Source organism: Colias croceus, chromosome Z (genome assembly GCF_905220415.1).
Source record: "Colias croceus chromosome Z, ilColCroc2.1".
In the NCBI taxonomy this organism is placed as follows: Eukaryota; Metazoa; Arthropoda; class Insecta; order Lepidoptera; family Pieridae; genus Colias; species Colias croceus.
This window is the reverse complement of record NC_059568.1, coordinates 11329713-11343118: the sequence shown is the minus strand read 5'-3', so window position 1 is coordinate 11343118 and position 13406 is coordinate 11329713. Positions and strand designations below refer to the sequence as shown.

The 13406-nt window shown below is 32.6% G+C and overlaps 1 protein-coding gene across 1 annotated transcript; it reads right to left on the bottom strand.

Moving 5' to 3' along the window:
- Nucleotides 1-4794: 4794 nt before the first annotated feature.
- On the bottom strand, nucleotides 4795-11165 carry LOC123705165 (dephospho-CoA kinase). The gene is made up of 4 exons (XM_045653827.1): nucleotides 10764-11165; nucleotides 9707-9998; nucleotides 8968-9171; nucleotides 4795-4920 (listed from the first exon to the last, which is right to left on the bottom strand). Exons 1-4 carry the CDS (start codon nucleotides 10873-10875, stop codon nucleotides 4824-4826), a joined length of 705 nt encoding a protein of 234 aa, XP_045509783.1. The 5' UTR covers nucleotides 10876-11165; the 3' UTR covers nucleotides 4795-4823.
- Nucleotides 11166-13406: the final 2241 nt, after the last annotated feature.

Sequence of the window (13406 nt, the reverse complement as noted above, 5' to 3'; positions counted from 1 at the left end):
ATTACGCTACGAATTGCTGCCTCATCCACCGTATTCTCCAGACTTGACCCCTGGTGACTTCTTTCTGTTTCCTAATCTGAAAAAATCCCTCGCCGGGTAATAGATATGGATGAAATGAGGAGGTTATCGCTACCACGGAGGCCTATTTTGCAGAGTTTGAGAAAACCTACTTTTTCGGACGGGTTAAAAAAGTTGGAGCATCGCTGGGCTAGGTGTATCGAACTAAAAGGAGACTATGTTGAAAAATAAATTGCCACTTTTCCAAAATTTTCGTATACTTTTTTGAGGCTAAGTATTTATTGAATCGCCCTCGTATCTACATTGAACTCCCAGAAGTTAAGATATTTTAGATAGATTGTATTTTTATCAGTAGAATTTTAATCAAAGCTGTGTATATGTTGTTCTCATTCTAGTCTTGTCAGATTATTCATCCCAATGCGAATGCATTATTTAGATTTAATGTTATAATGAACTATTAAGAACATCCAAAAATAAAGTGTCTAAGTACGTAAATATTTAGCAGTGCTATATATGAAATTATATATTATGTATGAACAAATAATTACATTAGATTTAATAATCGCAATTATTTTGAATGTACAATATATGAATAAATGAGTACATCATAATATTAAAAATCACAATTGTTTTATTTCCCATTTGTTACAACCCTAGCATATTTTCGTGTGGCAGCGGAAGTACCTACACTGGAGAAGGCATCGCGCGACATCAAAGGCGTTGCCTTACTGTAGGAAATAAGTGCTGATTTACACAGTGTCAGTAACTGACTACAAATTCCAGGCAAATCAGTGCTGACCCGAAAAAAACCCTGTGTAAACAGATTTGAAGTCAGTACAGAGGCTTGAACTCAGCGCTGAGTTGAATATTCGGACACGAATATTTTAAAGTCAGTTGGCGCCCCCCGCCACCCGCGTACCCCTGCGTCAGCCAAATAAACCCCGTGTAAACGGACAAGTCAGTGCGTGGCTAGTCACTGCCGCTGCGTTGTAGAGTGACCACGTTTTTTTCGCTTGCGATAAAAATGACCCGTAAGCGAAGACGAAACCTTAATATTAGTGCAATTATATGGCAAAAACGAGTACCTTTGGGATATTAAATCCCTAAATCCATTTTCTTACCCATTGTCGTTAATTTTTAGTTATCTCATTTTCTACAATTTCTATTAACTTATTCAACAGAAAAATTGAAACTTTTTTAATTTAAAAAAAAAAAAAAATAATGAAATCGTCGTTTCAGTTGTTTTCGTGAATTCATTTTCCCACTGACTTCACAAACGTGTGGTCACCGTGAGAAACGCACCACTACTACTTACTTCATAATTCATATAAACAGTTAAAGTCAGTCGCGGCGCCGAAATTGGCGCCGCGACTGACTTGTCTACTGACCATATGTACTGTGTTATGGTTATGATATAACATGTAAAATACGGTTGCATTAATAATAGCAACAATACAGACAGGTATTAAATTACTAAAACATTATACGTAGTGTTGCCCAAATTCAGTCTTGGTCTTGCAGTCTTGGTCTTGCGTCTTGCGTTTTTGCAAGACCAAGACCAAGAACAAGACCGCGTATTTTTAGCAAGACCAAGACCAAGACTGACCGTGCAAGACTTGAGCAAGAACAAGACATAGCCTGCAAGACTCTTGCGTCTTGCAGCTAGGACTTAGCGCTATTTCACTGAGTTAGGTGTAACAGTTCGGTGTATAACTAGGTAGGTACGCTTAGGAATTCTATGAGACGCAAAAAACTGTATCAAAGAATATGAAAAACTGGACCTATGCGCATTACTAGTTATTTATTAATCTGCTTGATCTTTACTATGGCTATGATAATTCAAGCTCACAATGTTCCAATTCTAATACGTTTTTCTAAGATTTAAAGTAAACTTTAATAAATAGTAATAGACTAATAGGTAATTGCAAGACTTGCAAGACTTGCAAGACTCTTGCTGCAAGACCAAGACCAAGACCAAGACTGGGAGCGCAAGACCAAGACCAAGACCAAGACCAGGTGTATTGGCGCAAGACCAAGACCAAGACCAAGACCAGATGTATTGGCGCAAGACCAAGACCAAGACTGGCTAAGTCTCGTCTTGTTCTTGCATTTGGGCAACACTAATTATACGACTATCACTTCCTTTTAAGGGACGGTTTTGTTTGTATAGCAAAAGACTTTTAAATTTAAAGATCGTTTCGTTATTGTGTTAGGGTACCTAGGTATATGGTATAGGTACGTACTTACGTACATACCTACATCTAGTAGGTAACTACCTAATTATTGAACAGATAGTATTTACTATTTATATTATTTTATTTTATTTAAAACGCACGTGAAAGTAGCAGTATCGAACTAAACAGTAATTGCCTTCATCCTACAAGAAAACGCCTAACCTCGGCCTAACCTATTACCTACGTATTTAATAGTAACTAGGTATGCTAGAAAACATTAGGGAAGATGATCAAATCTCTAAATAAAGAGAGCTCGAAAGTGGGTTTAAAGATTAACATTACAAAAACGAAAGTGATGACCAACTCAGTAATGGATCCCATCGTAATCGAAGATCAACAAATAGAATATGTCGATGAATATTGCTACTTGGGTCAGATAATCTCCACTAGAGACCAAACAACCAAGGAACTAAATAAAAGGATTGCCAATGGATGGAAAAGATTTTGGTCTCTAAAGGAAATTGTAAAATCAAAAGACCACAGCATAGCAATAAAACGGAAAGTCTTCAACACATGTATCCTTCCATGCATCACCTACGGCTGCGAAACATGGTCCCTTACTAAATACCATCGAGATAAATTAGCAAAGTGCCAGAGAAGCATGGAACGGAGCTTGACAAGAACCAAAAGGCAAGATCGAATAAGTAACCTGCAATTAAGAACGAAAACAAAACTTACCGATATCCTGGAAAGAGTAGACCTCCAAAAATGGAGATGGACCGGCCATATGTTGAGATCTAGACAAGAAAAATGGAGCCAAATTGTCACCAACTGGTATCCTAGGGATAGCAAGAGAAGTCGAGGACGACAACATATGCGCTGGGAAGACGAGCTTAAACTTACCGCGGGACCCAAATGGAGGAGAGTAGCCAAAGACCGGAAGCAATGGAAATTACTGGAGGAGGTGTTTTCCAGAAGGCACACTGAGTTGAGAGATATACTTTAGCGATGAAAACAACACAGCCAAAAAATATTAGAAAAACCATTCTCACCCAGTCAAAAAGGCTAAATAAATAAATGTTATAAAAACTAATGAATTACAGTAAATATTCAAATATTGCTATTGAAGTAGTTAGGTACATATTGTTCTCTTTTAATATATTAAAGCTGAAGAGAATGTTTGTTTGTTTTGGTTATCATGCTATTCTCAGGATCTGGGTACGTATGAAGCCGATTTGAAAAATTCTTCCAGTTTATTTCGAAGATCATCATCGAAGAAGGCATCGTCATCATATATCATAACAGAAGCGGAGCAATGCGGGTAAAATCGCGGGGCACAGTTAGTCTACACTCTACACTAATATTATAAAGAGGAAAACTTTGTTTGTTTGTTTGATTGATTGTAATGAATAGGCTCATAAACTACTGGACCGATTTTAAAAATTTTTTCACCATTCGAAAGCTATATTATCCACGAGTAATATAGGATAGGTTTTATCCCACAAATTCCAGGGGAACGGGAACTATGCGAGTTTTTTTTGAAACCGCGGGCGGAGCCGCTGGCGGAAAGCTAGTTATTTATATATGCAAATAAGTCCCATCACCGGATAAATACTCACCGTGATCGCTTCGTAAATTTAATTTCCCAATTTTCGGCAAATCAAATTCGAAATTGAATGAATTACATCAATATAATCATATTAATTAAAATAGCCATATCACATAAATTAAGAAGCTTAAAACTCTCTAAAAGAATCGATCTTGTCAACGTTGTATGCATTATATGAGTATCCAAGACTACAGCAGTAATTTACGTACGGCTATTACAGTATAAATGTATCGTTGGCATATCTATAATAATTGGCCATTCGCTTTCCCATTAATATTATATTATCATTGGCCCCAGAAACAATCAATGCAAAGTAGAACCACAATACATATACCTTTGCCTGACTAAATTTACAAGAATAACAAGGGTTTTTAAATAAATATGAATATGAAATAGCACTGAAGTACCTGATATTAACTATCAAATCTCAAAATCGATTATGCGATATTTATATAAACAATATGCGCCCTTCACTTTACGTAATAATAAATGAAGTCATGAATTGTGTTGCAAATTTTAGCCTTCAGATTATGTAGTAGTTCAATGGTTACTTCCTATAACTAGCATTTTTATTAAATTATGCTAATATTATAACTGGCATTCATATTCAAAGTGTGTACAACACACAAAATTCCATTCAAGTGTATAATATTATGTCAGTGAGATATCATAAAAAATATTATAGTCATAATTTGTTCATCCACAAAATTCATTACCATCCGCCCCGTGTTGGTGGTACATTTTTATGTTTTCTCTACATAAGAACCATCCTCGTACCTACTTCAAGAATTGTAATAAAAAAAGAATTAACGAAATCGGTTCAGTTGTTCTCGAGTTATGCGCTTACCAACACATTTTGCGATTCATTTTTATATTATAGATTTAAAAATTAATTCATAGTAGGTAATACCTATCATGTAAAATTTGTTCCAATTCGCCAAGGTTAGAGGTCAAATACTTATTGTTCAAAGGTTTAAATAAATAAACTATACATTAACTTGTGATGTGTTTATTATTTACGCTTATGTTACTGGTTCATTCTGAAAAAACTTAAATATAAAATTGGTAACTCCAAAGAACACAGACATAATTGCAATCAATATAATTGCTCTAAAGTACCTGCAACAAAAAAAAAAAAAAAACAAATAAATAGGATCATAAATATAATAAAATATGTAATAAATATTTTAGGTCAATTTTCACACACGGCAAAATCTGATGACTGATCCCATACTAAGCTTTTGCTTGTGTTATGGAAACCAGATGGCTGATAAACATATAGTTTTAAATAAATACTTATATAGATAATTAACACCCGGACACAGAGCAAACACCTATGTTCATCACACAAATATTTGCCCCATGTGGGAATCAAACCCACGACCTCCGGCTTGAAAGGCAGGTCCACTACCAACCGGTCAGTATATTATGAAATAGAATCAAAACTATTTCATATTATTTGAGTTGTTAATTTTACTGTTAAATTTCGAACTCTAATTCCAACCTAAGTACAATTATTGTACAATTAATACATTTAAACTGGCAATAAAATATATCTGATATTCATTAAAAACTGTTAATAGTCCATTGAAATGTTACATTTTTTTCATTGAGATAATATTAATATGGAGCAGACACCACGAACAAAATCTGTGCGCCAAGCGCGGCGGCGCGGGGCGCGCCAATGACGGCTAGACAGTCATAGATTATGCGATGTCACTGACTCACCGCTATAGAGGCGACACTTTGTTTTATTCTGTCTATTTTATTGGGTGCCACTCCTTACATGCACGTTGACTTGAAATTTTCTTTGTACTTACTTAATATTTATTTTAGGTATAAACTGACTTTACTACGCGGGGCTAACAATATCTGGCATATAATATAGGATGATGTAAATAGTGACGTTTTAGGTTCAGTCAGGGCTATGGGAAGTTTTATTCCTTACAAATTGAGCCTTTTTTAGAAAAAATATTAATTACTTATCTCTGAACTAGCGGTCCGCCCCGGCTTCGCCCGTGGCACATATTTCGCAATAAAAAGTAGCCTATGTTCTTTCTCAGGGTCTTAAGATTGTCTGTGCCAAAGGAGAATGCCCATGAAAGTATGGACCACAGTACAGTGTTGCGTCAATGCCAGAGTGGTTTTGGAGGGTTCTTCGATATTCAAAAGATTTTTACCAATTGATTTTTTTGTGATAAAAACAGGGGTTTTCAAGATATTGAGAAAAATGTGAAATAACCTCAAAACTTAAATAACCCTGATTTAGTTAGGTTTATGTGTGATTTAGGTAACATTTTATCGTCCAAAGGTTATTTTTCGATTAACATATTTAATCTATGCGTAGAGCTTATGCTTTCAGACAAAGTCTATCTGTTCATCGGCTAGTGTAGGTAGGCACCAGAAATCTTCCGGGACGGATTTCAAGAAAACCTAAATATATACTTAAAAAATGCCAATTGAGTTTTTATTCGGTTAACATGTTGTTGTTGTTGTTGTTGTTTGAATCATTTTTTCACTACATATTCGAAGAAAGAAACAAATAAGAAATAACTGGTTACCTACCAAGCTATGTCATAATAATATTTTTTTTTTATATATACATATTTATATTATTTTACTTCACTATCTTTGTTAAAACAACCTACAGTGTATAAACAATACCTTAAAGAGTGATTTTATGTTGATTTTTTTGTAATTCAATGAAAACAATAATCGATATTAATACATTTAGCTATTTACCATAGTAAATGTAATAAGTTACCGCTTGGTTACCGTGGTAACCGGTAATGGACACTAAATCTATAATAACGGATCTAAACAATTACATGCCTTATTAGATTTTACAAAACATTCCCTGTTCAAAATATATTTTCCGATGGTAAGAAGGCCTCTAAATTGCCGAGATTTTTTTTAATAGTATTGTTGTCTTGATGCATGAGAAAAACCAGTACCAAAAATGGGCATTCACCTTTCATCAAAATCGGTCCAGTAGTTTATGAGCCTATTAATTACAATCAAACAAACAAACAAAGTTTTCCTCTTTATAATATTAGTGCAGATAAATAAATAATAATTCAATTATACGTTCAAGTCAGTAGCTTATACAATATCAATTAAAAACTTGATTAAAATCAATTAACAAAAAAAAAAATTGGTGATTGAGTACCTAATTGATTTTCATATTTCATGATTTCACCTTTTTTCAATTAACAACCAGTCTATGCTTTTCTAAATATGTAAAATTATTATTTTATACTATAAAAATATACGCCAGCAAATATTACTAACAACACTTATTTCATGCCCAATGTCATATCTTAAATTTTTAATCTATGACAAAATGTCGCCCGCCAAAAATTTTGCTCTAACTAAGTTTTAAAAATTATTATCTAGTTACTTACTGATGAAAAGTTATTCCTTTGCACTTTTCCGTATTCTTTGTATTATTTGTGCAATATCGTAACACACACGTAGGGATATTTGATGCTTTTCACTTTAAAACAAATAAAAAATGAGCGTGACGTTCGCGCCAATGAGCGAGCAAGCGACTGAGTGCAGTTACGCCACATGACGTATGTTGAGTGGAACATAAGTGATGTAGGCGGTATCGTCTCCATATTAATATTATCTCAATGATTTTTTTGGCCTAACCTTGCGTTTTTTAGAGGACGCAATTTTAGGTTCAATGTGAAGCTAAAACCAAGTTTGTGGGGTCGCCACCCTTGTCCCACGGCCGCCATCTTGAAAATAGTGGTTGAAATGGTTTTTACGATATATCTCTTTAACTATATATCTGATAAAAAAAATTTGTGAACATTATTTGTTGCAAATTAAATTCTCTACAACTTTGGTCCAGTAACTTTTTGTCGTAGAACTATAAATAAAAAATTTATAAGCGAAAATGTTCAGAAATGAAAGCTATTTAAATGTTTCGATAAAATTGTTTTTTATCATTTTACGAAGAAATGATATCAAACCATTTTTGTAGATTGTATTTCGAGGAACAACTTTTACATACAACATTTTTTCATTACGTCAATAGCTAAGGTTTTACAGCGCTCTGAAGTGGGAACTATTTTTCAGTACTCTTAACTATACATATATTGGCTATTGGCTCTTTTCCAATGCACCACTGCAAGAACAGAACATTTCAGTCCTGCTTTTTGACGTAAAAAAACGTGCTTCCAGACTCTACCTTCTGGGTGGTGGAGAAAAGAATCAATAATTAATTATCAATAATATTGCAAAATAAATTATTAAAAATATTATAATAACAAAAAAACAAAAAACAATTACTGATGACAAATAATTATTAGTACACACATAATATATGTATAACGTATAGCTAAGAGTACTGAAAAATAGTACTAATTTCGGAGCGCTTTAAAACCTTAGCTATTGACTTTATGAAAAAATGTTGTATGTAAAAGTTGTTCCTCGAAAAAAAATCTACAAAAATGGTCTGATATCATTTCTTCATAAAATGATAAAAAAAGTTTTATTGAAAAATATAAATATCTCTATTATCTGAACATTTTCGCTTATAACTTTTTTATTTATAGTTCTACGACAAAAAGTTACTAGACCAAAATTGTAGAGAATTTAATTTGCAACAAATAATGTTAAAAATTTTTTTTTTATCAGATAAACAGTTTAAGAGATATATCGTATAAACCATATCTTCCGCTATTTTCAAGATGGCGGCCGTGGGACAAGGGTGGCGACCCCACAAACTTGGTGATAGCTTCACACTAACCCCCTCTACACATCAAAAAAATAAAATTGCGTCCCCTAAGAAATGCAACCCCAAATGTAACTTTTCAATGGACTATAAGTACCTAAGCTCTTATATTATAACCAGCCAGTTGTACAGCTTGTGTCACCACAAGCATGTTTTGTTTACATTATCTGTCAATTAAAATAGCAGATAACATTTGAAAATATATAAAGTGTGAATCAGGGAAATTACCAGCAGTGAAACCAAGGGGGCGTTCAAGTATTACGTAACGCAATTTGGGAGGTCTCGAAAAACGTTACTATGCGTTACTGTAGTACAGAAAAGTGCGTTACAAGGGGGGAGGGGGATCAAAAATCTTCAAGAATGTGTTACGTATTACTTGAACGCTCCCCAAACTAAAATATCGATTAATCAAAATGACATACCATGTAAACTTGGAATGTTTCAAAAGTCTTATAATGCTCTCAGTTTGTTGCCTTGTAGTCAATATATCACCAGAGTTGTCTATAACGAAATGCGATTTAGCAACCTTCCTCTCCAGTGGCATTTGACAGCTGATCCTCTTCTTAGCCACATTCTCGGCGAAGTCATTTCTCTTACACAATCTTTCCAGCTGTTGATGATCCTCACTGAAAAAAGTTTAAGTCAATCAATATTTAGAAATACTTGACACCTATTGAAAAAGTAAAATGAAAAAAGAAACTAACTATATGCTTATATATGTGGATGAAGGAAGGTGGAATTCCACCATCAAAATACATACAAATCTAATCCATACTAATATTATAAATGCGAAAGTAACTCTGTCTGTCTGTCTGAACCAATTTGCATGAAATTTGGTATAGAGATATTTTGATACCCGAGAAAAGACATAGGATAGGTTTTATCCCGGAAATCCCATGGGAACGGGAACTATGCGGGTTTTTCTTTCTTCTGCGCGGGAAATGCAGCGGATGAAAAGCTAGTGAATAATAAATAGGTATATTATTATTACTAAAGAGTAATGGAATTTCCTTGTAGTGAAAGTGATTAAAGTGTTATGAAAATAACTCAATATTTTTGTCCAATAGATCTGTACCAATATATTATACAAGAATTCATCATAATTGTCAAGCGTCATATTTACTAGAGAAGAAATAAAATTTATTTGATGGGCAATCTTACCATACAACTGTGATGATTTTGTGCATAAAAGTAAGCATTTTCCCCGTTTCAAAGAGCAGTGGAACCTCCATGACTATATAACTGTGGCCAGTGAAAAAGTAATTAAATGCCATTCTCATCATAGAACTTTGAATTCTTGGATGTGTTATACTATTGAGCTTCATCCGTTTATCGCGATCATTAAACACAATTTCACCCAGCTTCAGTCTGTTCACTTTACCATCTGGATTGAGGACTTCATCTCCGAAATACTGCTTTACTTCTTTCCATGCTTTTGTTCCTGGCTCCAGCACTATGGAATAATCACACAGTTGCCAATTTTCAAGAAAAGAAGAATTGAAGTAATATTTTTTTATGATTTTGTAGAAATAAGACAAGACTTTTTTTATAAATAATTGCCCAATTGTATGGGTATTCAAGTTTATCCATATTGACACTTTAAGGGGGGTTAGGCGGTCAGCGAAAATTCAGCTATTCGGGCCTGAGGTAAGCGGTGAGGGGGTCCGCGTTTAGTATGGAATCAACGTGCTCGAAACTAAAAATCGTAAGCGCCATTCACATTTTTATCAAAAAGTGAATGAAAATATTTAGTATTTTCAAAATCTAAAACAGTCAAGAAATCGACAAGGTAAATACCTATGTATTTGTGATTTTATACGAATTATTATCGTAAAATACGGTTGTAATGAGCATTTATATGATATTTTAGAGGTAACTTCAGGATTTTTTTTTATCGAGCAAAATTTTTCCAATCGTGTTTTGGAAACAGTCATCCCATCACACATACGTTCTGTAATACATATTAGAAATTCCAGTGCGAAAAAACTTCAATATTTTCAATTATAGCTCATAGAAAACAGTCCATTTTGCCGTGTTCACCTACTAAGGGCCCTTAACTATTTTCTTATATTGTGGATTAATGTTTAATATTCACTTTCATTTTTATTCTACAAGAAATAAAAATGGTAATTTGTATTACATAATTAAATATTAGCGTTCAAGTATTTATAATATTAATGTAGGTACATATTATATTGAACAAAAATAGCGTACAAACCTTTTCTAGCTATTTCATCTGCATCGATTACTGCTATACCATTTTCACGGAATATAGATAACACTGTACTTTTCCCAGTAGCTAAACCTCCTGTGAGCCCCACGATGAACATTTTCGTTGCAAATTATTGTTTCAGTATGTTTTACAGTTTATTAAAATTCAAAATAAATTATAAAGACTACTAAAACATTTACTACTTATTAAATCGATGTTCGTTACGAATAATAAATTCATTTTATTGGATTAGGTAATTTAAATTCACCTTGAGCCTTTGCGGATAGACTCCTTCAAGTACATGTTGAAAAATATTTTTAGGCAATAATAATATGAATATTTATTTAATTGTAATGTTACAAAAACGAAGATCATCAACAGATGAACAGCAACTCCTTATTGTAGGGAAGTGAATAAATAATCGATTATTACTTTAATCGATTTTTTTTCCATTTTCGATTTTTTATAATCGATTTTATTAATGGTAAAAATCGATTTTTAATAAATCGATTATAAGAATTACACAATTTAAATCGATTTTTGTAAATAGTGCTATCTGTGCGATGGATGACAAACTATGACACTAAAGTTGACAGACTAAAAAATATATTCATGATATTTGATGGCAATTAAATTATTATAAAAAAAAATTTGTTCGTGTACTAGTGTACCTACACACGTAAGAAGTGAAACTTCTTTATGAACTTATTTTTCAAAAAATAATTCACTATATGCAACTTTACAGAAATACCTACATCGAATCACGCGTGGTAGGGATAAGAAAAAGATCGCGCGTAACGGAAAAATGTCATGCGTAACGAAAAAATGTTACACTACATTTTTTTCCAACCCCGATAAAGAAGTTTCACTTCAAAAAATTAATTCAAAAATTTCACATGTGAAAATTAATAAAAATTACAAATGAAAATTTTTAGAAGCATTGTTTTACTGTAATTAATTTGTGATAAATTTTAAAATTTACACCTGACAGCTAACTTTATAAGTAAGTTTACTGAACAAGTCGATAAAAAAATCAGCGCCATCTGTACTCCATGTATTTGTATATTATATCTATATTCACAAATATATAGGTATATATATATATGGGTGATTATACAAAAATGGGGTAACTTTGAAGGATATTTTGTTTACTATATTTTTTATATCAGATTATAACAAATTAGGGTGTATATGATAGCTAATCTAATAAATATATTGTTCCAAATCGGGCCAGCCACTTTTTTAAGTAGATTGTGAGATATTTTAAATTTTCTGGATTTGGCCTCCAGGGGACTGACAAGGCTAACATAGTACTGATAAAAAACACAATTTTGTAATATTCTTAAAGAAATTCAATGAAAATTACTACAAATCTCTCAGTTTTAATAATGGCACATGTCTTTTAAGTATTAAAATCACTTAGTTACATTTAAAAATTATAATTGATAATATATTGTGATACTGGGAAAAAACAATGTCTCAATTTTCAAAACAGCCTTCTGACATTCAACGCAACGTGAATATTCTTACTCTCTTACTTATCTTACTACTTTGACTTAGTTTTACTTAATATTTCAAGTAATTCACAAACAATAGAAACAAAAAAAACGGCCAAGTGCGAGTTGGACTCCTAACAAACCTATTTTTTATTATGTTTGTAACTTAAAATTTACACTTTTAGCAATTTTTCCTTTATCTGTGTTATAAGACGTTGCTTTTTACCATATTTTAAGACTGTATACACGGCAAGCATCCTGTGTATTTTTTTATTCCCTTGCGAATATTTAATTTTGCGGAAATTTGCAGTATTAACGGATGTAGGTATCTTTTAATTGTGTTGCGTTATAAGTTTCATTTTTTTACAGCCCAAGGGTTCTTAATCTTGAGTATTCAATATAAATTTCAAATTGATACCTCCACGCGCTTCAAAAAAACGTCTTAACAGACAAACGGACAACAAAGTGATCCTATAAGGGTTCTGTATTTTCCTTTTGAGGTTCGGAGCCCTAAAAATCTAACATTATTTATGTTAAAAGTACTAATTTTCATAAATTGGTTCATGGTTTTTAACCAAAGGCTTGAATGAAAGTCTCATCTGAGTTTTCATAAGAGCCTTTTGACATTTTTATAATGTTATTAAAATAATTAACTTTTATGTTATTTTGAGGTAATTTTACTTCACAATATTATACGTTTACGTATTTATCTAATAAATACATATAACAAGCTATGCCCTGAAAGCATCAAAATCAATAATTAAAATAAAATAAGATCTTTTAAATAAAATTATTAGTAGTTTGTTTCAATAGCTCTTTTCTTTGCTACTCTTTTTTAAATGTTTCTTCCCTAGTCAAATTCAGTTTCTTTTAGCGTGGCGCATGATGTTTTAAACTGAAATATCAAATAGAAATGCTTATACCAATAGCAATCAAGATAAAAGTTCTCAAAAACGATAGAATCATCAGTACTATGGGGTCGCGTCAGTCCACTGGCGCGATATCTGACATAGGACTGATGCCAGCGGATTGATAAAAAGGGACTTAATATGAGATTATAATCACAAATTATGTTTTTTTGCCTTATTTCTTATATCAACAAACTATATTTTTACAAATCATACTTAACCATGTATGAATTAAAATAAAAATC

What these genes read in the sequence shown, in the direction of transcription:
- LOC123705165 (XM_045653827.1), bottom strand. Translation starts at nt 10,875, where the DNA reads ATGTTCATCGTGGGGCTCACAGGAGGTTTAGCTACTGGGAAAAGTACA. An exon ending in AGATGAAATAGCTAGAAAAG is followed by an intron (nt 9,999 to 10,763) that starts GTTTGTACGCTA and finishes ATTATTCCATAG; the next exon opens with TGCTGGAGCCAGGAACAAAA. An exon ending in AAAATCATCACAGTTGTATG is followed by an intron (nt 9,172 to 9,706) that starts GTAAGATTGCCC and finishes AACTTTTTTCAG; the next exon opens with TGAGGATCATCAACAGCTGG.